We start from the raw sequence: 26,916 nt of genomic DNA, 5'->3' as shown, positions 1-26,916 counted from the left end.
TTTATTTATTGATAACAGAACACAATGTTTTAAAATGATCGTGTTTATATTTTACAGCTGGCTATACGTCAGCTTATGAATTTCGGGGATAAGATATTTTGATTTTCCACGGACGCACTTTTTTATTATTCACACACGACGAAAGTCTCAGCTGTTTTTCAAGGATGAATTATCCTTTTAATGTCCTTCAGCAACTTTTCCCAGGGATAAGACCTAGTGCAATCGAATTTTTATATCATAAACCTACTATGTTCCAAATTTCGTGAAAATCGTTAGAGCCGTTTTCGAGATCCGTTGGACATAAATAACCAAATATAAATGAATATAAATAACGAAATATAAAAAATATATACAGATATACAGAAATTGCTCGCTTAATATAATAGGATTTCGTTTAATAATAAATATCGGGGACCGAGCTTCGCTCTGGAGTACAAAAGCATAAAAAATTTAATACCAAAGAAGAAATTATAATAACATTCACACTAAAATATTCTATCAAATCACAGTAAATTGGGATTAATTCCCAAAGGAATGCAAAAATTTCCCCCACAAAGGCCCAGTTGCACAAAAGCCGGTTAAGTTTTAATCCTGATTAACTTCACGTGAACCAAATCAGAGAGATTCATTTATTTCAAAAAGGTGGATCCACTGGAATTAATCAGGATTGGAAATAACCCGGCTTTTTTGCAACCGGCACTAAGTACCCGATTGAATGATTACAAAAGTTCAACAGCTGAGTCATAATTTTGACACAGTCCCACACACATGGACTCGCTCATTCACTTCCATCACCAACAGACGACGAAATAATTATTATCATCTGTTTTTCCAAGGATGGATAATAATTATCCTTTCAATGTCCTTCAGCGAGTTTTCTCAGGGATGAGACCTAGTGCAATCGAATCTTTATTTTATAAACCATAGTAGGTTTTCGAGAGAATTTCGTGAGAATCGTTGGAGCCGTTTTCGAGATCCGGTGAAATACAAACATGATTATAATCATCTAAACATCCAAACATATAAACAGAAGTTGCTCGTCTAATAGTATAGGATATACAGATATACAGAAATTGCTCGGAGAAATATGATTGGATTTCGTTTAATAATAATAATAATAATATTAAAGCTGCGTTTACACAGGAGTTAATAACACGAGTTATTAACAAAAAGTTATTAACTTGACTGAATCGTCAAAAAATTATCTTGACAAAAGTTGATAACTCATGTTTCTAACAGAAAATTCCTTGTTATTAACAAGATCTTGTTATCAATATAATTGACTTCCATATGATTTCATTTAACGAGACTATCCATATGATATAGCAGCCGAAATAAAAAGCAAAAAATTGTCTTCAAATTTGAATTGAAACATGTGTTTGATCATTAAAATAATAAATTATCTTATCATCTTATAAATAATTATCTCTAAATAATGTGTAAGTAAATTATAATGCGTTTACACCAGAGTTTAAAACAAAAGTTCCCAACATAAGTTAATAACATTTTCTTTTCGCTGCTAGTTTTGTTATCAACAAAAGTTGATAACTTTGTCACGTGTTTTGTCTGCAGCTGTAGTTATTAGGGAACAGCTGTAGTTGTAGGGTAGGGATGCTGGGCGAGGGGGTTGCGGGGAAGATAGTAACCTGTTATTAACAAAAGTTACCGACTCTCGATGGATAACATAAATCTTGTTTATACTAACAAGGAATTTTCTGTTGAAAACACGAGTTATCGACTTTTTTCAAGAGAATTTTTTGTCGATTCAGTCAAGTTGACAACTTTTTATTATAATAACTCATGTTATCAACTCCGGTGTAAACGCAACTCAACATGATGTAATTAACTTTTGTAATTAACATCAGTTGATAACAAAAACGTTAAAAACTTGTGTTATTAACTCCGGTGTAAACGCAACTCAACATGATGTTAATAACTTTTGTAATTAACATCAGTTGATAACAAAAACGTCAAAAACTTGTGTTATTAACTCCGGTGTAAACGCAACTCAACACGATGTTATTAACTTTTGTAATTAACATCAGTTGATAACAAAAACGTTAAAAACTTGTGTTATTAACTCCGGTGTAAACGCAACTCAACATGATGTTATTAATTTTTGTAATTAACATCAGTTGATAACAAAAACGTTAAAAATTTGTTTTATTAACTCCGGTGTAAACGCAACTCAACATGATGTTATTAACTTTTGTAATTAACATCAGTTGATAACAAAAATGTTGAAAACTTGTGTTATTAACTGCGGAGTAAACACAGCTGAATTAGCATTTGAGGAAATGCAACTTCCAATTCATTTACATAAATGTCATGATTTGTTAAATGTTCCATTATAACTGAGAGCTTAAACGTTGATGCTGTCAATAATCTAGCTTCCAATTTTGGAGAAATACCACAGTATTCCCTCCCATAGGCCTACAATCAAAATATACCCATTATAGGAATTAGCTACACCCCAACTGATTCCAGTTTACTCTTTATATACCAGGCCCCTCTGTATATAGCCCATAAATACACGTATATCTTGATTCATTATATAAACTCAATGGTAGCCTACCCGTTCCATCACTCATCAGATTCAAGGTTCATCTCCATTCAATGAATACATTTCCACTCTCCCACAAATCCACGCATCCATTATGCACCTACATGGGATGCACATTTCACAGAGTGCATCTGCATTCTATAGAATGCACCTTTTGTGCATCATCTTGCATAGAATGCATCGACCTTTTGTGCATCATCTTGCATAGAATGCATCGACCTTTTGTGCATCATCTTGCATAGAATGCATCGACCTTTTGTGCATAGGAAGGAGGGCTTTCTCGTTGATAGGTGATATTACATCTTTCATGAATGGATGTCAGCTTATAGGTTGGGATAGGATCCTGTCATGTAGATTCAATGAGTGGCTTTGATATTGGAATGCTTATAGCTTTAAGTGAATATTACTATAATGGGGTCCACGTTATAATGGCAGTGGAGAAAGATGGGAAAACAAGGTTGCCGATTTTCTGTCTTCTATAGAGGATAGCTGATACCGGTATTTATGATGTGATATTGATTGTTCATTCTTGTTTAAAATGATCAATAATTATATTTTATTCGCCAAGGAAATATTTTTTCAATAATATTGATAAATGGATTTTCATGATTGAGATTTGATATTTTGTTTATTAATTGATCTTATTAATTAACTTGTTATTAATTATGGGAATTTATTGACCGAGCGAAGTGAGGTCTAAGATTCAAGTCGACGGTTTGGCATTTCTCTTGTTTATATGTTTATTTGTTGCGCATTTACGGCGAAACGCGGTAATAGATTTTCATGAAATTTGACAGGTATGTTTCTTTTTAAATTGCGCGTCGACGTATATACAAGGTTTTTGGAAATTTTTCATTTTAAGGATAATACAAAAGGAAAAGGAGTCTCATTTGAACGCCAATATTACCGTAAAAATCAGTCTTTAGAATAATTCATCATATATTAGCTGTCTAGTAGACTATAATACTACCCGTTCAAAAACATCGAACATCTTGAAAATGTATCTTTCCATCAACGTTGTAGACCGTTGCAGCCAGACCTGATAACAGCGCTCACACTCACATTCCGGGACGACACGGCACGGTACGATAGGACAGAAAGCTCTATGTTGATTTAGGATTTTTTCTAGACATTCTAAATTGATAAATTATTTATCAATTTTTGAGAAAACATATCAACAGGTCAATATAACTTACTGAGCGCGAGGTCTACTGTTCACAGAACTACTAGTTACACATTGTTTAAAAACAATCTGGCAACGTCGCGGTGCTAGAAATCTCTGCTTGTCAAGAGATAGACAAAGATAGAAACACCAATGTTAATCAAAACCCTGCCATTATAACGTGGGCTTCACTATAGAGTCGATTTCCCTAAACCATCTCACTTTATGTATTGATGAGGCTGCATTGAAGATTGAACAGTTACATATATACATAGTATATATTGAATGATGCCTAATAAAATACTGAATGGGCTCATATACGTTGAATCGTGAACTATATATTGAATGGATCACAGAGTAGATGATGTTGTTGATTGAAAGGTGATATATAGTTATGTTCATGTACAAGCCTACATTGATGGTGTTGTGTTGTATATTGAATGGTGTCCAGAAGGGATGGTTATGATGATGTTTGTGATGTTGCTGTTGACGATGATGATGATGATAATAATAATGATGATGATTATGATGATGATAATAATTTTAATCCAAATCTCACTGTTAAATCAAGCCGATAGTCCCACTAGTTTTTTTCGTGAAGCTATGTGACGCTGGTAGTCTCTCATACTGTGCCGTTCATACACTCCAAAACGGCCAAGACAGTAATAATAGACGGTTGTCAACAGAAATCGGCTTGAGTTGACAAAAATCAGCTTGAAATTTGGTAGACCTACCTACATCATTGTATATCTTCTTATGCTATCTTTGCTCTAACAAAGAATGGTATAGAAGTGTCTACACTCATTGAAGAGAGAGTTTATTCACTTGTATTTATTTTTCGGTTTCAAGTGAGCTATGATTTTTTTGACAAGGTTAATATATTATTTTTATTCTGTTCAATCATTTAATTGCATGTGTGTAAAATTTGCATTATTTTGAAATGTTTAGTAGATGGAAATGAAATGTATACAGTATATGAAATGATAACATGATACCATAGAGAAACAATAGCATAAGTAGATATCCCATGGCATAGGGCGTTTATGTCGCAACTTTTACTGTTATCTCAAGCCGATAATCCACGTAGTTCTTTCCCGTGAAGCTGTGTGACGCTGATAGTCTCTCATATTGTGCCGTTCATACACTCTTACCCGGTGAAAACAGTAAAAATCGACAATAGTCGACAGTAATCGGCTTGAGATAACAGTAAAAGTTGCGACATAAACGTCCTATACCATGGGATATCTACTTACGCTATTGTTCCTCTATGATGATACCGACTCCTGGCAGACAACCTTTCGGGTTATGTCAAATATTTTGTCTTGTGTTACATTTCTGATATAAATTCTCTTGTAGTGTATGGTTTCATCGTTTTATTATGTAAATAAAGGCATTCTCAATTCAAGAGTGAGAATGAGAGAGAAGGACTGTGTGAGAGATAAAACAAGAGTATGGTTTATGTCATATATTGATTACTGTACTGTCGATACTATACTGTGTATGTCGCTCATCGATTGAGATGATAACGCTAGCTATTGACCCATATTCGACCTAGTATAGTATGATACTAGTTCAGACGGTAAGTGTGCTTAGATTGCGTTTGTAGATCAATAATGACAGGTTTAACAGGATGACCTTATAGTGAGATTCACCTCACTCTGTCAGAATACATAATCTATAACATCGTTTCTTCCCATTTACCCAATGCTGACAGTTTGACGTGAATATGGAACAGGTTCAATAGGTTGACCTATATTAAAATTCACTATGGACTGTCAGAATTAATAATCTAAAACATGAAGGCTTCCCATTCAAACAACTATGACAGTTTGATATGAATACTGTTAGTATAGCATACTCATGCTGTCACCAGTATTATGACAAGGTAGGCTTTGATCAAAGTTAAATGGACATTGTTGCTGGTTAAATGGGATGACAGTGGGTGGTGCGAGAGAGAGAGAGGGTGAGAGAGAGAGAGAAAGAGACAGAGAGAGAGAGAGAGTGAGAGAGAGAAAAAGACAGAGAGAAAGAGAGAGAGAGAGATTGATTGATTACTTTATTTATGTAGATTACAATATATACTCGCTTATACACTTATATATAATAGCTTACAAGACAGCAAAATTATAGATGAATTTACATAATACAGACTAAGAAAATTATTATTGAACTGAATATGATATGAAAAAGCAATTGTAATATAATAACTATAGATAATTATATTGTTATGCATCTACATAAATTGGCGGAGCTTTGGACATATCAATGTCCATCTTCAGAAGAATATTAAAAATATCCTCCCCACTAACTCTACAAGAGAGAAAGAGAGAGAGAGAATGAGAGAGAGAGAGTGAGAGAAAGACATAGAGGTATTGATTGAGTACTTTATTTATGTAGATTATAATATATACTAGCTTAAACATTCATATACAATAGCTTACAATACAGCAAAATTATACATGAATTTACATAATATAGACTAAGAAAATTTATTGAACTGTATATGATATGAGAAAAAGCAATTTGGAATAAATAGAGATAATATTGTTATCTGTTATTTATGCATCTACATAAATTGTCGGAGCTTTGGACATATCAATGTACATTCTTCAGAAGAATATTAAAAATATCCTTCCCACTATCTCTCTAGCAAAACGTTAATTTCCATTAATTCAACTGAAGATTTATACTTTATAAATGAAAATATTGTGAAAGTATTAATATGAAGATTTAAGAATAAAAACAGAAAATTGAAAAATTAAAATAATTATTGACTATTCTTGACTATTCGAAAACGTCTTTGATCGAGAAGCTTCAATGTTGAACTGGTAATGTGGGCAGTGGTGAAGTTGGGCAGTGTCTAATGACGTTGAAGAGAGTAGACAAAACGTGAGAGGGAGAGAGTGTGTGAGAGAGAGAAAGCACTGGATAAGGGTACTTGTTTAGGATACTATACTAATATAGTATATTTGCACCTAAGGCCGAAAATGAGACTTTTCCGGCTCGAAATCGGTTTTCAAGATTGAGAGGTGGAAAAATATTTTTGCCCGTGGTGCGAACGCTATTTTTCGCCACACAGAAAAATAAACTATATATATATATATATATATATATATATATTATATATATATATATATATTATATATATATATATATATATATATATATATATATATATATATGAGAATAATTGCTTATCAAGCACTTCCGAAAGCAAAAGTGGAAGGTCATAGCTCTTGCAAATCTGAGGTAATCTGAATATCAGGAAATTGTCCAAGTATTTTTATTTTTTATTCTTATTTGTCTAAATAACCTAAAAGATTATGTTCAATCATGTGGGAGGTTGAGTTTATACTTTTTTATTCTTTCAAACACTAAAGACCATTTCTCTTTCACCTTTCTTAGTTCCATGTTAGCCGGCGGAAAGGGTACTTTTCCGGCCTTAGCCGGAAAGAAACCTGTTCTGACGTCAGACGAGAGTCGTCTGCAAACTATGACTTTTAGATCTACGTAGGGACTGGAAAACAGCTGCTTTCTGTGCAGTGTGGCGAAATAGTATATTTCGCACCTAGAGCAGAAAATGAGATTTTTCCAGCTCGAAATCGGTTTTCAAGTCCGAGGCCGTAGGCCGAGGACTAGAAAAGATTGAGAGCTGGAAAACACTTTTGCCCGTGGTGCGAACGATATTTTTCGCCACACTACAGGTATTGCTGACAAAATAAATAAAGAATACAAAATAAAGAATACTCGTTAAGCTATCGTACCTATCTCTTGATTTTAGTGGTAGAAGATTTGCAGTGAGGATTTCAGATTCTTTTAAAATTTCACTTGGAATACCACAGTCATCTTCAAGCATTTTTGAAAATTCGGAATGCACTAATCAACAATAAATAATTGAATAAAACTGGTTGCGAAGCGAATTAGTTTGATTGGAAACTGGAACTGAAATCATGGCGACTTCAGCTGATGATGAAAGTGGACACTCGCCCGATCTAGCGGATGACTTATCAACTACTTTCATGAGCGGCTGGAAAGAGACAACTTTCTGGCCTAGACCGGAAAAGAAACCCTTTTCTGACGTCGTCTGCAAACAAGGTCTTTCAGATCTACGTAGGGACTGGAAAACAGCTGCTTTCTGTGCAGTGTGGCGAAAATGAATTTTCAAGTACACCTTGCTCCGCAAGGGCTAATAAAAAACTTGACAAATTGAAAACTAGAAGTTCAGAAGTGATGATGCTGAGTCTCCTATCTGTTACGTATATAAGCCAGTTCTTTCCTTTATTCATTATAGAAGAATGCTGACAGAATGAAGCAGAACCCTCTGTCAGTTTTTCCCTATAAATAGCTGCAAAGCTTCTCATTGAATCAATTCCGACAGTTTGAAGAAAATCTAACTATATCTCAAAATGTCAGTTTACCCTATGAATAACTCCAAATCTGCCCATTCAACCGACACTGCCAGTATGAAGTGAATCTGACTGCAGAGAGATGGGGATTTGCTTGAGCAGTAGCATGAAGCATAGACAGAGAGGAGATATTTAGAGTGGCCAGAGGTCTATTGACTGTAGACTGCTCATCTGATGTCTAGATTCTTGAGAACGGACAAGTCCAATTTCATATCCCTGCCTCTTCAGATCTTCCAAGAGGTTGCAGTGTGTGAGCATAAGAGAAAGAGAGTATGAGAGAGTATCAGAGTATGAGAGAAGGAGAGTATGGAAGCATGTAAGGGGGTTATTTGAGTTTTAGTCGGATACAATCTTGTAGGAGGAGGAGGAGAAGAAGAGAATGGAAGAGAGAGAGAGAGAGAGAGAGTGAGAGAGAGAAAAAGACAGAGAGAAAGAGAGAGAGAGAGATTGATTGATTACTTTATTTATGTAGATTACAATATATACTCGCTTATACACTTATATATAATAGCTTACAAGACAGCAAAATTATAGATGAATTTACATAATACAGACTAAGAAAATTATTATTGAACTGAATATGATATGAAAAAGCAATTTGTAATATAATAACTATAGATAATTATATTGTTATGCATCTACATAAATTGGCGGAGCTTTGGACATATCAATGTCCATTCTTCAGAAAGAATATTAAAAATATCCTCCCCACTAACTCTACTAAGAGAGAGAGAGAGAGAGAATGAGAGAGAGAGAGTGAGAGAAAGACATAGAGGTATTGATTGAGTACTTTATTTATGTAGATTATAATATATACTAGCTTAAACATTCATATACAATAGCTTACAATACAGCAAAATTATACATGAATTTACATAATATAGACTAAGAAAATTTATTGAACTGTATATGATATGAGAAAAAGCAATTTGGAATAAATAGAGATAATATTGTTATCTGTTATTTATGCATCTACATAAATTGTCGGAGCTTTGGACATATCAATGTACATTCTTCAGAAAGAATATTAAAAATATCCTTCCCACTATCTCTCTAGCAAAACGTTAATTTCCATTAATTCAACTGAAGATTTATACTTTATAAATGAAAATATTGTGAAAGTATTAATATGAAGATTTAAGAATAAAAACAGAAAATTGAAAAATTAAAATAATTATTGACTATTCTTGACTATTCGAAAACGTCTTTGATCGAGAAGCTTCAATGTTGAACTGGTAATGTGGGCAGTGGTGAAGTTGGGCAGTGTCTAATGACGTTGAAGAGAGTAGACAAAACGTGAGAGGGAGAGAGTGTGTGAGAGAGAGAAAGCACTGGATAAGGGTACTTGTTTAGGATACTATACTAATATAGTATATTTTGCACCTAAGGCCGAAAATGAGACTTTTCCGGCTCGAAATCGGTTTTCAAGATTGAGAGGTGGAAAAATATTTTTGCCCGTGGTGCGAACGCTATTTTTCGCCACACAGAAAAATAAAACTATATATATATATATATATATATATATATATTATATATATATATATATATTATATATATATATATATATATATATATATATATATATATTATGAGAATAATTGCTTATCAAGCACTTCCGAAAGCAAAAGTGGAAGGTCATAGCTCTTGCAAATCTGAGGTAATCTGAATATCAGGAAATTGTCCAAGTATTTTTATTTTTTATTCTTATTTGTCTAAATAACCTAAAAGATTATGTTCAATCATGTGGGAGGTTGAGTTTATACTTTTTTATTCTTTCAAACACTAAAGACCATTTCTCTTTCACCTTTCTTAGTTCCATGTTAGCCGGCGGAAAGGGTACTTTTCCGGCCTTAGCCGGAAAGAAACCTGTTCTGACGTCAGACGAGAGTCGTCTGCAAACTATGACTTTTAGATCTACGTAGGGACTGGAAAACAGCTGCTTTCTGTGCAGTGTGGCGAAATAGTATATTCGCACCTAGAGCAGAAAATGAGATTTTTCCAGCTCGAAATCGGTTTTCAAGTCCGAGGCCGTAGGCCGAGGACTAGAAAAGATTGAGAGCTGGAAAACACTTTTGCCCGTGGTGCGAACGATATTTTTCGCCACACTACAGGTATTGCTGACAAAATAAATAAAGAATACAAAATAAAGAATACTCGTTAAGCTATCGTACCTATCTCTTGATTTTAGTGGTAGAAGATTTGCAGTGAGGATTTCAGATTCTTTTAAAATTTCACTTGGAATACCACAGTCATCTTCAAGCATTTTTGAAAATTCGGAATGCACTAATCAACAATAAATAATTGAATAAAACTGGTTGCGAAGCGAATTAGTTTGATTGGAAACTGGAACTGAAATCATGGCGACTTCAGCTGATGATGAAAGTGGACACTCGCCCGATCTAGCGGATGACTTATCAACTACTTTCATGAGCGGCTGGAAAGAGACAACTTTCTGGCCTAGACCGGAAAAGAACCCTTTTCTGACGTCGTCTGCAAACAAGGTCTTTCAGATCTACGTAGGGACTGGAAAACAGCTGCTTTCTGTGCAGTGTGGCGAAAATGAATTTTCAAGTACACCTTGCTCCGCAAGGGCTAATAAAAAACTTGACAAATTGAAAACTAGAAGTTCAGAAGTGATGATGCTGAGTCTCCTATCTGTTACGTATATAAGCCAGTTCTTTCCTTTATTCATTATAGAAGAATGCTGACAGAATGAAGCAGAACCCTCTGTCAGTTTTTCCCTATAAATAGCTGCAAAGCTTCTCATTGAATCAATTCCGACAGTTTGAAGAAAATCTAACTATATCTCAAAATGTCAGTTTACCCTATGAATAACTCCAAATCTGCCCATTCAACCGACACTGCCAGTATGAAGTGAATCTGACTGCAGAGAGATGGGGATTTGCTTGAGCAGTAGCATGAAGCATAGACAGAGAGGAGATATTTAGAGTGGCCAGAGGTCTATTGACTGTAGACTGCTCATCTGATGTCTAGATTCTTGAGAACGGACAAGTCCAATTTCATATCCCTGCCTCTTCAGATCTTCCAAGAGGTTGCAGTGTGTGAGCATAAGAGAAAGAGAGTATGAGAGAGTATCAGAGTATGAGAGAAGGAGAGTATGGAAGCATGTAAGGGGGTTATTTGAGTTTTAGTCGGATACAATCTTGTAGGAGGAGGAGGAGAAGAAGAGAATGGAAGAGAGATGAGAGAGAGAGAGAGAATGAGAGTATTTGAGAAGATATGTGAGGATCATGAGAGGGTATAAGAGTATGAGGGAAGGAGACTATGTGAGGAGATTATTTGAGTTTTAGTTGAACACTTTCTTCGAGGAAGAGGAGAAGTTAATGAGAGTGAATTGAGAGAGAGAGAGAGAGAGAGAGAGAGAGAGAGAGAGAGAGTGAGAGAGAGAGAGAGAGAGAGAGAGAGTGAGTGAGAGAGTGAGTGAGATAGATAGATAATTGACTTTTATTTACACTTCACAATAAAAGTGATGTGGGCGAAATTGTGACAATAAAAGCCCCCTCTTCCATTTAACCCACGATTATAAGTTAAATAAAAATAATAACATACTTTACAATTCAAAATTAAATGATGATTAACAATTCTAAGGGAACAACAGAATCAAATTTAATAATTTGTAGTCAATCTCGTGAGAGAGAGAGAATGATTGATTGATTGAATTGCCTTTATTAAGGGCGGAGTTGGGACTCCAGGTTCTCTCTGCCACAAAACCCTTTACATTTCATACAAATTAATACTAAGATAACAAAATCAAAATTATAATAAATAAGAAAAATGAACAGGAAATCTAAACTTCAAATTGATAACCAATACAAAATACATTTTTACGAAAATGAATATTAAATAGAGATTCATTCATTCATTCATTTATTCGTGGATACAATTACAAATCATGAAAATATGATTAGGAAGGTACAACAGGCTTGGCCCGAAACTATTCCATTCCCAAATTTTGATAATTAATAGCATGTCCAAAAAATAGGTTATGTTTATACTGTAAAACGTTCAAGTTCAATTTTCGTCCAAAAATAATATATAAGCTGAAAATTTTGAATTTGGAGAAATTAAAACACCAAACTAAATTTAAATATAACACTCAATTATCACTTCATATTGAATTAATCAAGTTATTTTATAAAATTTTGAACCAAAAAATACACACACCTTATCTCACTATTCAAAACTATGCCTATGAAAAAAGTCGATGATAATGAAATTTAGAGCTAAAACTCAACTAATATGTATAACAGTTGAATACAAAATAAAATATGAAATAAATGTAAAATAGTATTTTCATTTGAGTTTATAGATAAGCATTTTTAGTTGAGTTCTGAATGTATTTCATTCCTGTTTGCAGACAAGATTTCTCTTAAGCAAAAAGTATTGTATTCAATGATCTGTAATATCATTATTTTGTTTAATCAAATTTGTCATGTAAGTGATATTGAATGAAACTTGATTTGATTTGATGAATTCTAGACTAAAAATACAAATAAAAGATTAAAATCAAATTACAAAATGTAACTTGATCATCATTCACTCACACATGCACACAGTTGAAAACAATAATTAGACTTCCCAAGATCTAGAATATTAATCTGTATTCTACATCCTATTACGCCTACAATGGAATAGAGATAGATGCCAAACGAAGAAATGTTATAGAATTGATACTCAGAAAGTCAAACTGACATTGAGAGAGAGAGAGAGAGAGAGAGAGAGAGAGAGAGTGAGAGAGAGAGAGAGAGAGAGAGAGAGAGAGAGAGAGAGAGTGAGAGTGAGCGAGAGAGAATGTGAGTATTTGAGTAGGTATGGAGGATCAGAGTTCGGAGAATAAGAAAACGGTATTATGTGAGAAGGCCATTTGAGTTGGAACCGGACAAAATCTTCAAATTTAATGGAGTTTCCGGGAAATAGCTGGGAGGAAATTGAGGATATCAAATAATATTGAAGACTTGGTGTAGTCTAGTAGACTCTCCAAAGTTAAAGAGAAAAAGTTGAACTCTCAAGGAGAGAACGTTCACAATAATGTGTTATAGAATGAAGAGTGTATGAATGTATACACTAACACCAACATTATAAATACACGCAAGCATGCATTACTGTTCTCAGATAGTAGCACCAACACTAAGCTATCATAAATGCATACACCTATACATAATACACGCACATGTCACATAGATACATGCTCGTATATGCACTCTAATAGCCTATAAACAGGCTCTGAAATGCTCAATTACCGGCCGAGCTAGCTGATAACAGATTCTGATAACAGTTATTGATTAAAATGCATCTGTTATTCTCGTTCAATACCATCATCATCATCATTATCATCATCATCATTATCATCATCATCATAATCATCATCATCATCATCAACAACAACAACAACAACATCATCATCATCATAGACGTGAAACATTTTAATCAACAGTCGTGATACTCAGTTATCGAACAACCAATAATTTTACATAGGCTACTGCTGTCTAGATCTATCTCTCTCTAGGAGAAATTCAACTTAAAAGCGGTTAAACATTAGAAAATTATTGCAAAAATTGTTGAACAAGATGAAAAACCATTCACAAAGAGTAAATCTGATTAATTATTATCACTAAAGCAGTCGTTAGGTCATGTCAGAGGAGGCCCTGAAATTTATCAGTTGCCACCTGAAAACTCTACCACCAGATCTGAGCCAGCCAGGTCACTAATTATTATTACTCAATCAATTAATCTCACACTCTTTGATTAAGATTTTATGATTTTGGAGAATATTAATTGAAGAATATTACTACTAAATCAGTCGTTAGATCATGTCAGAGGCCCTGAAATTCATCAGTTGCGACCTGAAAACTCTAATACCAGACCTGAGCCAACCAGGTCACACGATATTATATTTTTCAAAATTTTGCAACATTTTTGGTCTGTGTAGCCAGTTACACACACATCGATTTTTGGACGTACGGTTTTTGCGTCCTTATAAATTCCTTTAGATTAAACAGATAATGTTAAACAGTGATGATGTTTGTCAAGTTCTGTTTAGGGCCGTTTGCACAGTCAAAACTGAATTTAATCAGCTGGTGGCTTAAACTCAAAATGAAACAAATCAGACTTGATAAGACCTGAGCCAGCCAGTTCACTAATTAGTATTATTATTAATCAATCAATCAATCTCACACTTCTTGGATTGAAATTTTATGATTTTGGAGAATAATAAATTGAATTCATCATCATCAAATTAATCAATGTAAGTAACCTTCGCAACAACCTACAGCATCCATGCAAAGCTCTCTCTCGCGTTGATCACAATAATTTAAGCAAAGGTTAATCCCATATAGGAGAAGGATTCACAGCAATTTGTCAGCACTTCTTGTAAATAACAACATGGCTTCAAATTCAAGGAATGCTGACAATTTGAAGAGAGCTGCGAGACCCCATACTGACAGTGAGGTCTTAATTGGATCGAGGCTTTGCTATGTGCTTCAAGTTAAGCTCTCAAACTAAGCACACTTGCGACTTAAAACCCTTACTTTGTTCACTCTATAGGCGAGCCTGTGCTTAGCACGTAGCCTGGAAGTGATTGGGGAACACCCAACTTCAAATTTGGATAAGTTTTTGAATTGTTAATACATTTTCAGGCTACATTATATGTTTCAAGTTGATATTTTACCATAGAAAAAAGATAGCATACGGGATATCCTATTGTATAGGTATTTTATGTTCCAAATTTCAAGCCGATTCTTTGTCAACTCAAGCTGATTACGGTTTAAAACTGTCTATTATTACTGTTTTGGCCGGGTGAAGATGTAAGAACGGTACAGTATGAGAGACTACCAGCGTCACATCCAGTGGGTTCTGAACCACTGGAGTTGATAGCATACTATAGTGAGGTCCACGTAATAATGGCAATGTTTGATTAGCAATGGTATTGCTATCCTTGTCTATCATTCAACAAAGCGGAAAGCGCTATCTCTTTGCTCTGTTGCCAGATCACCTTCAACAACGTAGAATTAATAATTTATTGACAAAATATTTCATCTTAATCATAAAAATTCAAATATAATTTCTTGCTTAATGAAATATACTTGCTTATTTTAAACGTGAGTGGATAATTTATATTACATTAATAAACCTGTATCAGCTACCATCTATAGAAGGCATTGACTAGACTGTTTGATTAGCAATGGTATTGCTATCCTTGTCTATCATTCAACAAAGCGGAAAGCGCTATCTCTTTTTAGCTTTGCTCTGTTGCCAGATCACCTTCAACAACGTAGAATTAATAATTTATTGACAAAATATTTTATCTTAATCATAAAAATTCATTATTAAATTATTGAAAAATATAATTTCTTGCTTAATGAAATATACTTGCTTATTTCAAACGTGAGTGGATAATTTATACTACATTAATAAACCTGTATCAGCTACCATCTATAGAAGGCATTGACTAGACAGAGGATCGGCAACGTTGTTCTCCTAACTTTCTCACTGCCATTATAACGTGGACCTCACTACAGGATTATCAGCTTGAGAGCATTGAAAATTGGAGCATAAACGTTCTACACCATAGGATATTTTCTTGTGTCATCTTTTCTCTAAGGTTTTACCATAGAGAAACAATAGCGTAAGTAGATATCCCATGGTAAAGAGCGTTTATGTTGCAACTTTTACTGTTATCTCAAGCCGATTACTGTCGATTATTGTAGATTGAGAGACTACCAGCGTCATAAAGCTTCACGGGAAAGAATTACGTGGACTATCGGCTTGAGATAACAGTAAAAGTTGCGACAGAAACGCCCTGTACCATGGGTTATCTACTTATGCTATTGTTTCTCTATGGTTTTACCAACTGTATTTGACAAAAAATTGACGTCAATTGGATAAATATTTAGATTACTAGCCGTCAGGCTTGCTTCGCTCGCCATATCCGTCTAGCCAGGGGGTTCCTCCCCCTGGACCCCCGACTGGATCGTCCAAAAATGAGATCAGCGGGCTCGCTTCGCTCGCCTGCATGTAGACTTCAGCGGAACCTCTGTACCGAATTTGAACGTATTATGTCAATTTGATCTCGAAAAACACCTGCTACTATATCGGCGTATCTTTGGCGAACAAAATTCTTCCACCTCAGTTAAACCTGTGTACTGAATTTTTTTAAATAAATTCCCATCAATTATTGAAAAAGGTGAGGAAACGCAGAAAAGCTGAGAAAACGCTAATTTTGGCTAATTGGATAAATTGGTATTTAGGAGGTCCTGGATAAATGCATTTCAATCTTCAACTTGGTGCCAACCTAACAAAGTCAACTCAACTTAATGCCAACCTGACAAAATTTTTAATTTAGTTACCAGAACAACTGTTTCGAAGAGGTAATCTCTCTAGATTATAGTTCTATATTAACATATGGTATGGACATTTCAATTATAATTTTAGGATATTGGAATAGGAAGAATATACATGCTAAAAGAACTTTAAACCCTTGAAAACCACCCTTAGAGTTGAAATATCACCAAAAAATTTCTTAGTTCGCATCTAAAGGGCCAACTGAACATACCTACCAAATTTGAACGTTTTTGGTCCGGTAGATTTTTAGTTCTGCGAGTGTGTGAGTGAGTGAGTCAGTCAGTCAGTGAGTGAGTGCCATTTCGCTATTATATTTATATAGATTTGGTTCAAATTGATGTTTCATCAACTGTATTTGAGATTAAAATTAACGTCAAATATATTGAATTACCAAAGGATTTTACGCTGAATTATTAAGTTCAAATTGATTTTTCATCAAGTGTTTTTGCCGAAAACACTGAAGTTATTATCAATTTTATTTAGAAAAACATGTTTTTCTACTGTTTCAGAACCTGATGCCGGCTAGGAAAGGACTATTAGCTCCTCAGAATACGTTTCTGGATACTATAGCCACACGTTTCGATGGCACACGTGAGTCATTTTGAAAAATCATCTAAAATTTGGTTTAACTTATTAATTTTATTGATCTTATGTTATATTCTTGGTAATTACGATTATCGTGTTCCCTTGCTGGCTAAGCTATGATATTCTTGGTATCAATTAGGTTGATTCAAAACAATCCTTATGATCTCTATCCTGTACTTTTTATAGAAATAGAAAGAAAAATAAAAATCTTTCATTTTTATTTCTATTTCAATCCTTATGATTCTAAATTCACATTCATCATAGCAAAATAAGGTCTAAAATTGAATGAAATCAAAAACGATTCCCAGGTTTCTCTTACTTCATGAATATTACATCATCCATGATAAAAATAATATCTAGTATACGATCTAATTTATGAATTCTCATGCGGTAGAGGGTACATGACATAGCTTCTTTCCTCTATGGTAAAAGTTTCTCACTTCTAAACAATTGAGTTCATGAAATAATAGCATCAATTATAGAAAAATAATCTAATTTCTACAACTTGATAGATTTAATCAGTTTTAGAGCAAGAATTACCCCACTTGCTCTGTAATTTCAATGTTCATCTCTACTAACTTTGATAAGAAATAGCCTTCTCACAATTGCTTAAACCGTGATACAGATTTCGACTGACTACTGAACAGTGCTGTGTTGTGATTGGTGGAAGCAATATGACGTCAACCATGTGCCAGCCCACTTGTGGGCGGTGCTAGACTCTCGACCAATCACAGCGGTTTGTCACCTCCTATTCAAAGGTGAAGTGAAAGTATGACTGTATGAGCTTATATTCTTCGAGCTTGTACAGTGTACCGTTCTGTTCTGGAGAGTATACAAACAAAATTGACATTTTGTTATTATAAGAATGATAATATTGTTGATCCATAAGTTTTCTCACTATGTGATACTATTTTTAAACTTGGAAGTTGATGATACCATAGAGAAAATATAGCACAAGAAGATATCTCATGGTATAGGGAGTTTATGTTCCAATTTTCAATGTTAACTCAAGCCGATAATCGTAGCAGTTGTTTTACTTTCCTTGCCCTATTACCATAGGTAAGGAAAGTATTGCTTTCCGAAAAAAATTAAGGTACCCCAATTTCTACATTTCTATAAGTTTCAAGGTCCCCTGAGTCCGAAAAGTGTGTGTGTGTGTGTGTGTGTGTGTGTGTGTGTGTGTGTGTGTGTGTGTGTGTGTGTGTGTGTGTGTGTGTGTGTATGAGTGTATGTGCGTCTGTGTACACGATATCTCATCTCCCAATTAACGGAATGACTTGAAATTTGGAACTTAAGGTCCTTACAATATAAGGATCCGACACGAACGATTTCGATCAAATGCAATTCAAGATGGCGGCTAAAATGGCGAAAATGTTGTCAAAAACAGGGGTTTTCGGGATTTTCTCGAAAACGGCTCCAACGATTTTGATTAAATTCATACTTGGAATAGTCATTGATAAGCTCTATCAACTGCCACGAGTCCCATATCTGTAAAATTTTCAGGAGCTCCGTCTTCTAACAGATATTTCGTAGGGTTATACAGTTCAATTCACTTCAAATTATACATCTAGTTATTCAGTTTCTCGAGCTTAATTCAATAGTGAAATTATATTTTTGATCAACTCACACTCTTTTTATTTATCTTGGAAAAACATTCATAATTCTTCAGTCTACCTTCTCGCCTGTAAAAGTGTAAATCCACCTAACGGTAAACGATGGGTCGACCGAACAGAGGCGAGCCGAGGAATGAGGTCAATGCTCCGAAGCCAGGGCCAGCTATTTCTGGATCACTATCTGAAGAGACCCTCCAAATTATTCGACAGCAAATCGAGGAAACTGTGCATCATGCTGTTTCTATGGCAGTGAAGTCTATCTTTGAGGAACTTCAGGCATTGAAGGAGGAGAACAAACAGCTGCACGATAGAATTCGTGAGCTAGAGGTGTCTTGTCACCTGAAGGTCGACGACCTCGAGCAATACGGGCGCCGACATTCAATTCGTATTTTTGGGATCCCGGAGAGTGACAAAGAAGACACGGACCTGCTGGCGCTTGATGTCTTCAACAAGAAGCTGAACGTGCCCGTGACTCTGGCGGATGTCAACCGCTCGCATCGCGTTGGAAGGCGTCAACCACCTCAACAAGGGCAAGCTAAACCCAAGGACCGACCCATCATAGTACGACTCTGCAGCTACCGGACCAGGAAGATGATCTTCGACGCTAAGAGGAAGCTGAAGGGTTCCGGCGTCACCATTCGCGAGGATCTGACTGCGGAGCGTCTCAAGATCCTCAACGCTGCGGCCGACCGTCATGGGCATAGGAATGTCTGGTCATCGGACGGGAGGATCAAGATCTCTATCGGCGAGGGAGGATCCAAGAGGGTCCACACAGTCGAGAGGATGACCGACCTTCAGAAAATAAAGGTAAATTAAATCATTTCAGGATTCGATGACTAAGGTGCCCTTCACTACAATAATAGGAAATTCGTATTAATACATTTCACAGTAGATATACCTTGGCATTTTTCATGAGCTGGCTTTCTGTTCTATAAATGAATCTTTCCCCTGCTTTTATGATTATATATGAGGCAATTATTTCAAACTAAGGAGATCCACATTTGTTAATACTGATTAATAATTTATCTTTATATTAATTCCCAAAACTACGTTCAATGCATCAACTACTATACTCCAGAGGGTACTTAGAGAATCATTATCTCTATTCTTACTAAGAATTATTACATCTCTTACCAAAATTATCTCCATAATTAATAATTTTCGAAATGCTGAATTTCAAATAAATTGAATGATTAACATATGTTATAGATATGGATGTAATCTATAGGTAAAGATAGTAATCTCCTATATAATGGTATCTTCTACTGTTGCCACTGCTTGAACAATAGAAGCTAATGTGTGAAGAATTATTGATAGAGCAGAGGGGTGGGTAGTCTGTTCATATGCTTATATAGGGGCTGTGTTTCATTTAACGTTATCTTAGACATTCATCACTAAACTATTACAGTTCTCAATTTACTACTTTTATCGTTATTGCAACTCCCAATAGTTAATTATACTTCTAATACTATATAATATTTTTCACACTTCACCGTTCAATACTATTTAAAACTCATCTAAAATAGTCTAGCACTTTTTCCATCGTCTCCTCAACTTCTTATTTTTTCTTCTTCTTCTTCTTCTTCTTCTTCTTCTTCTTCTTCTTCTCTTTCTTTTTCTTTTCTTCTTTTTCTTCTCTCCTTGATTAATTCAAGATCACAATGCGATGTTCTATTTCTTATTCTATAGTTCAGTTTCATAAGTTCTTCTCAATTTGTCCACATTCCTTCTTTCTCTTCTTATCTTCCCTATTATTATCATTATTTTCCCTGTGATTTTTCCACTAGCTATCCAGCATGTTCAAATGTTTATTTCTCTTTCTATATCTATTTATCTTTCTACCTTTTCTCTTTCTATCTGATTACCTTCTACTAATATCCATATATTATATTATAATATCCATTATTTATCCATATAATATTCGATTCTTTCCCACATTATATCATACTATTCCTCTTCAATTTTATGCGAATATTATTCATTATCACTTGTATTATGTATCTTTCCTCTATTGATAACTTTCTTCAAAGATTTTTCGTGTTTCTGCTGGCTTCTTCTTCTCTTTTTCAGTTTTTACTGGATCCCATTTCGCTCTATCTCCACCATGTACACGATCTTCCACTATGTACACGATCTTCCACTACTGGATTTCATCTCTCTCTGTCTCCACTTGGACTCGATCTTCCACTACTGGATTCCTTCTCGCTCTACCTCCACTTGGACCCGATTCTTCCACTACTGGATACCTACTCGCTCTACCTCCACTTGGACCCGATTCTTCCACTACTGGATACCTACTCGCTCTATCTCCACTTGGACCAGATCTCCCACTACCAGTTCTTTCTCAATCTTATTGTGACCGAGACTCCACACATCTACATCTTATTGTGTTTAGTGAATTTTTGAACTAGTGCTTTAAATAGTGAATGGGAGCCGAACTGTCAAGGCATACTGAATGCACTCGAATCAAGAGACTTTTTCATTTAGGTTAAGTTTTATCAGTTTCATCCCCATTTCCCCCGTCATGTGTCGTTCTGAGGTCGGTTCACGATTGGTCTGCTGCTTCCATGATGCCTCTCACTGACACGTCAGCTCGCTCGCCCTCAAGTAGGTATGATTATTTCAATAATAGTAATAATGACGCAGGTATTTTTCTAGCAAATAAGCTCCACTCTTTCAAAAAACTTTTCAAGGCTGCTCACCTTAACGTACAATCCCTCAGCTGCCACATTGATGAACTCAGAGCAATCTTCCGTTTTCAGGACTTCAATATAATCGGAATTTCCGAATCATTTTTGAAGCCTAGTATTTCATCAAATTTTGTTGCATTGCCTGGATATAATCTTTTCCGGAATGATAGATTAAATAAAGCTTGTGGGGGTGTAGCAATTTATGTGAAAGATGGTATCAAAACAAAAGTTTTAATCACATCTAAACAAGAGTATTGTTCCAGACCAGAGTTTATGCTACTTGAATTATCCTTATCTAGTAATGATAAATTACTCGTTGGTATCTGTTATCGCCCACCAAAAATAGGTCATTTCACAGATTTCGAAAATGCCTTGCTTTCTCTTATGCCTTGTTATAACCGTATACTAGTTATGGGGGATATGAACACCAACTTGAACATGACGAATCGTAACTTTGACTACTTTCAACTGACTACAATTTTCCAATGCCTAAACATGACTATTTTATCCTCGATCCAACTCATCATACTAATGAATCAGACACACTCATTGACCTTCTCATTGTTAGTGATCCCAATGAGGTTGTTCAAGCAGGCCAAATCTCAGTCCCAGCTATTTCTAGACATGATTTGATCTACTGTGTACTTTCCCATAAGATACCCAAGCCAGAACAGAAAATTATCACTTATAGAGACTTCAAAAACTTGATGAAGCCGCCTTCCTGACTGATGTGGCTCAGACTCCATGGCATCAAATTGAAGCATTACCCTCAGTTGATGACATGGTCAAGACTTTCGAGAATTGGACTTTGACTTTGTATGACAAACATGCACCTTATGTGACAAGGAGGATTAATAGAAAACGACGAGTACCGTGGATGACTGAAGACATACTTAAGATGATGGGACGTAGAGACAAAGCACATAGAAAATTTAAAAAGACATTTGACTTGGACAGTTTGATAGAGTATAGGAGCCTTAGAAATAGGGTTAAACAGGAATTACGGAACTCAAAGATTAGGTACTTGAATTCGTTTATGACAAACAATAGACAAGACTCTAAATCACTTTGGCAGGGAATAAAAGAATTCGGGCTTGGCAAACAGAAATCGAATCCACAAATTGACTTACCATTGAATAATATAAATGACCATTTCGTTTCACACTCTAACCAACGCGACGAAATTGTCATTGCTAATCATATAGATGATCTTGAAGAGCAGGTTACAAACTTAGATTTACCAATCACTGATCAATTTCATTTCCATCCAATCTCAGAAGAAGACACTTTCAGAGCAATTCAACGTATTCATAGTAATGCTATGGGTGTAGACAAAATTCCTATTAAATTTATCAAGAAGATGTTATTTGCTGTTTTACCAACCATTACATACATTTTCAACAAGTCACTTGAAGAAGGCATTTTCCCTGAAAACTGGAAGTTTGCTCTGGTTCGCCCTCTAAATAAAGTTCCATCACCCAATAAAGTTGAGGATTTTAGACCAATCAGTATTTTACCTGCATTGTCCAAAGTGCTAGAAAGACTCATTCATGCTCAAGTTGTAAAATTTCTAGACAACAATAGTAAGCTTCATAACTTTCAATCAGGCTTTAGAAAATTCCATTCAACTGAGACAGCTCTGCTTCGTGTCACTGATGATATAAGGTTAGCTATGGACCAAAGAAAATGCACCATCCTCACCCTATTTGATTTTTCTAAAGCATTCGATACTGTTGATCATACAGTCCTTCTGAATAAGTTGGCTATTCTTGGTTTCAGTCACAACTCGTTAGTTTGGTTTAAATCCTATCTATTAGGTAGGGAACAATGTGTATCTGTCGGTGACAAAAAGTCAACTTGGAAAAACGTTATGCATGGAGTACCACAAGGTTCAATTTTAGGCCCTCTCCTCTTCACTTTGTATGCTAATGACCTTTCTTCCATTATCAAATTCTCCAGGTCCATACTTATGCAGACGACCTTCAAATCTATTTAAGCTGTCCCATAACAAAAATTAATGAAACAGTTGGAATAATGAATCAGGATATCAATTCGATAGTGGAATGGACAAAGAAAAATGGCCTTAAGCTTAATCCCATCAAAACACAACCCATTATAATTGGATATTCTCGTCTTATAAACAATATTGACCTTGAATCGATTCACAAAATTAGTGTAGACGGTAATGACATTCCTTACTGTAGCTCAGTTAAAAATTTAGGCATTATTATGAATAATACTCTTGACTGGTCAGAACAAGTGAACAAAACTTGTAAAAAGGTATTCTCAGCCATGCATGCATTGAAGAAAATGCACGATATCCTCCCTAGAAACATTAAATTATTATTGGTTCAATCTCTCATCTTCCCACATTTAATGTATTGTAATTCTGTTCTTAATGATATGCAAGTCACTCTGAATGATAAACTACAGCGTTGCCAAAATTATTGTCTACGTTTCGTCTACTCTCTCCAACGCCATGATCATATCACCCCAGCCCACATTGCTAGTTCAACATTGAAGCTTCCCGATCAGAGGCTTTTTCGAATAGTCAAGCTTGTTAGAGATATCTTGAAATACGGTAATCCGAACTATTTTAAAGATGATTTCAAATTTGTCTCTGAAGGTAGGAGGATAGATGCTTCACTTACTAGAACCGGAGAAAGTACTTTAAGGATACCCAATCATCGAACTACTATTTTCACAAAATCCTTCTTAGTCAGTGCCTGTCGTGCATGGAATACACTTCCTGTTTCTATCAGGTCTATCGAGAGCCGAGCGAGCTTCAACCTGACTTTAAAAAAACATATTTTGGAACAAATGACTGAAACTGTCCGGCCCTAGAACGATCACATGACAACCATCCCTCACCCATCCACCAATATAAACCTTTAAACCATGTTATAGAACGAATTGTATATATATATATATTATATAAACTCATGTTATTTCAATTATCCACTGCATACTGCTGTATATTACTGAAATTTGATAACCCTGATCTACTTTCAGCCTACTTCATTTTATTAATCAATTATTTGATCTTATCTACCTATATAATTATTTTACTTTATCAATTTTTTGTTTTTTTTTTCTCTTCAATATTCATATTGATTAAAACTTTTACAATATTTCCATTAATAAATAAATCCTTAGTTTAAATAACGAAATTAACGTTTTGGTAGAGAGTTAGTGGGGAGGATATTTTTAATATTCTTCCCAAAGAATGGACATTGATATGTCCAAAGCTCCGCCAATTTATGTAGATGCATAACAATATGATTATTATCTATAGTTATTATATTACAAATTGCTTTTTCATATCATATACAGTTCCATAGTTATTTTCTTAGTCTATATTATGTAAATTCATCTATAACTTTGCTGTATTGTAAGCTATTGTATATAAGTGTATAAGCCAGTATATATTGTAATCTACATAAATAAAGTACTCAATCAATCAATCAATCAATACTTTGCCGTTCTTACACTTCCAGCCCAACAAAAAAGTAATGATAGACAGTAGTCGACAGTAATCGGCTTGAGTTGAAAATATCGGCTTGAAATTTGGAACATGAACTACCTATACCATTGGATATCGTCTTATGCTATCTTCTCTCTATGATAATACTCCTGGTTGATAGTACGCCATTATGCGTTGACGCCTTTTTACTCACTGCTCAAAATAGGTTCCAGTAGATGGCATGTACTTGAGTATGCTTAGGTATGAAGTTTACAATAGAAATTGTATAGTAGGTATGACAATCAAGATAATTTTGAAAACAAATCAATATTATTAGTATTTGATCTATAGTGTGGTCCACGTTATAATGCGTGATTGTGGTGTTCTATGGTATTAATAAGTAAGTAATGTATCAAGTAAGTAAGTTAGTATTAGTGTTAGTAAGTCCAAATTTTATAGGGACTATCATACACTATTAAGCTTGGACTCAGAAACACCAAATCAAAAAAACCCAGAAAAAGAGCCAAAGAGGCATGGCTAAACTTGAATTATTTCCAATCGTTGACTTTTATACAATAATCAATTTCATATTATAAATTATATTTTCGAACACTTCATACGCTAGATTCAAGTTTATATATTACATCCCTGATTAAGCTGATTTACGACTCACACTGGCGCACAAGGAATCTTCCTTTTGCCGGTGTTTTTGCCTCACCTACTGTACTTATGCATGTGAGCATAAATTGAATCTTCATTCTAAAACTATTGTTTGTAATGTAAAGGATATCATTTCGTTATTATATCTAATTAAATAAATGTATGTATCTTGGTTTAAGTGCAGTAGCATATACTTATATTTATTTTTTGTAAAGCTTTTTTGTATTTTGTTTTTGGCAAATAAAATTCATTCAAATTCAAAAAAAATTCAAAATGGTATTACAGTATACGGAATTGAATGGTATTTTATATTGTATTGAATTGCTGATGGATAAAACAATTCTATTCCTATCTCTCAGTATAACCATAGAGAAACGATAGCATAAGTAGATATCCCATGGTATAGGGCGTTTATGTCGCAACTTTTACTGTTATCCCAAGCCGATAGTTCACGTGGTTCTTTCCTATGCAGTTGTGTGACGCTGGTAGTCTCTCAAATTGTGCCGTTCATACACTATCACCTCAAAAAAACAGTAAAAATTGACAATAATCGACAGTAATCGGCTTGAGATAACAGTAAAAGTTGCGACATAAATTCCCTATACCATGGGATATCTACTTACGCTATTGTTTCTCTATGGTATAACTATGTTCAAGCTCAACAAGATTGAGATATACAAGGTAGCCTAATGAGACTAATCTCCAATGAATAAATCCTTAAGAAATGAGAACTCTATCACAAAGCCGCTGGAAAGATGATTTGAAATGTATTAGAACAGACGAAACGAAGAGAACTTTTGTAATTAAATGAGGATAGAGAGAAACGAGAACAGAATAGAGATGACATTAGGACAATAATTGATAAGAAGATGGATAAGGAACTAAGTCGAAAGGGAAGAAGAGAAGAAGGATTGTAAGGAAGAGAAAGAGGAGAGGAGAAAGAAGAGGAAGAAGGAGTTGAAGAGAAAGAAGGAGTTAAAGAGGAAGAGGAAGAAGATGGAGAAGCGTGAGAAGAAAATGAATAAGAAGAGAGAGAAGAAACAGAAGAAGGAAAAGGAGAAGAACAACTCCGAGAAGAAGAAGAGAAAGAAGAAAAGAAGAGGAGGGAGGAGAAGGAGAAGCGCAAGAAGAAAACAAGAGGCGAAGAAAATGAAATTAGCACAAAAGTAGGGTAGGTACAACGCCGATACGAATAGGCTCCTTTAAGCCAGCTATTTTAATCATGGTGAGCATTTACAACCTGTTATACGTCGCACAGAAATTCTACAAGTTGGCAAATAAGATGCCGATAGAGAAGAAGAAGAAGAAGAAGAAGAAGAAGAAGAAGAAGAAGAAGCAGGAGAGAAAGGTTGATGAAGAAGTTCAGCGAGTGGAGCAGTCTCTACTCTACAATGAAACGTTTCTGAACTTGCA

General features: G+C 34.9%; 1 protein-coding gene across 4 annotated transcripts in view; it reads left to right on the top strand.

Moving 5' to 3' along the window:
- LOC111053224 (potassium voltage-gated channel subfamily H member 8) overlaps positions 1 to 26,916 on the top strand; it is a 322,102-nt gene that overhangs the window by 46,676 nt on the left and 248,510 nt on the right. For all 4 annotated transcript variants that reach the window (XM_039436822.1, XM_039436819.1, XM_039436820.1 and 1 more), the window contains one exon: positions 17,002 to 17,083. In XM_039436822.1, coding sequence (XP_039292756.1) covers positions 17,008 to 17,083 — 76 coding nt within the window. In that variant the 5' untranslated portion in view covers positions 17,002 to 17,007. The remainder of the gene's footprint in view (positions 1 to 17,001; positions 17,084 to 26,916) is intronic.

The sequence above is a fragment of the Nilaparvata lugens genome, chromosome 10 (genome assembly GCF_014356525.2).
Source record: "Nilaparvata lugens isolate BPH chromosome 10, ASM1435652v1, whole genome shotgun sequence".
Classification (NCBI taxonomy): Eukaryota; Metazoa; Arthropoda; class Insecta; order Hemiptera; family Delphacidae; genus Nilaparvata; species Nilaparvata lugens.
Note: the sequence above shows the minus strand (reverse complement) of the source record. Positions and strands in the feature narration are given on the sequence as shown.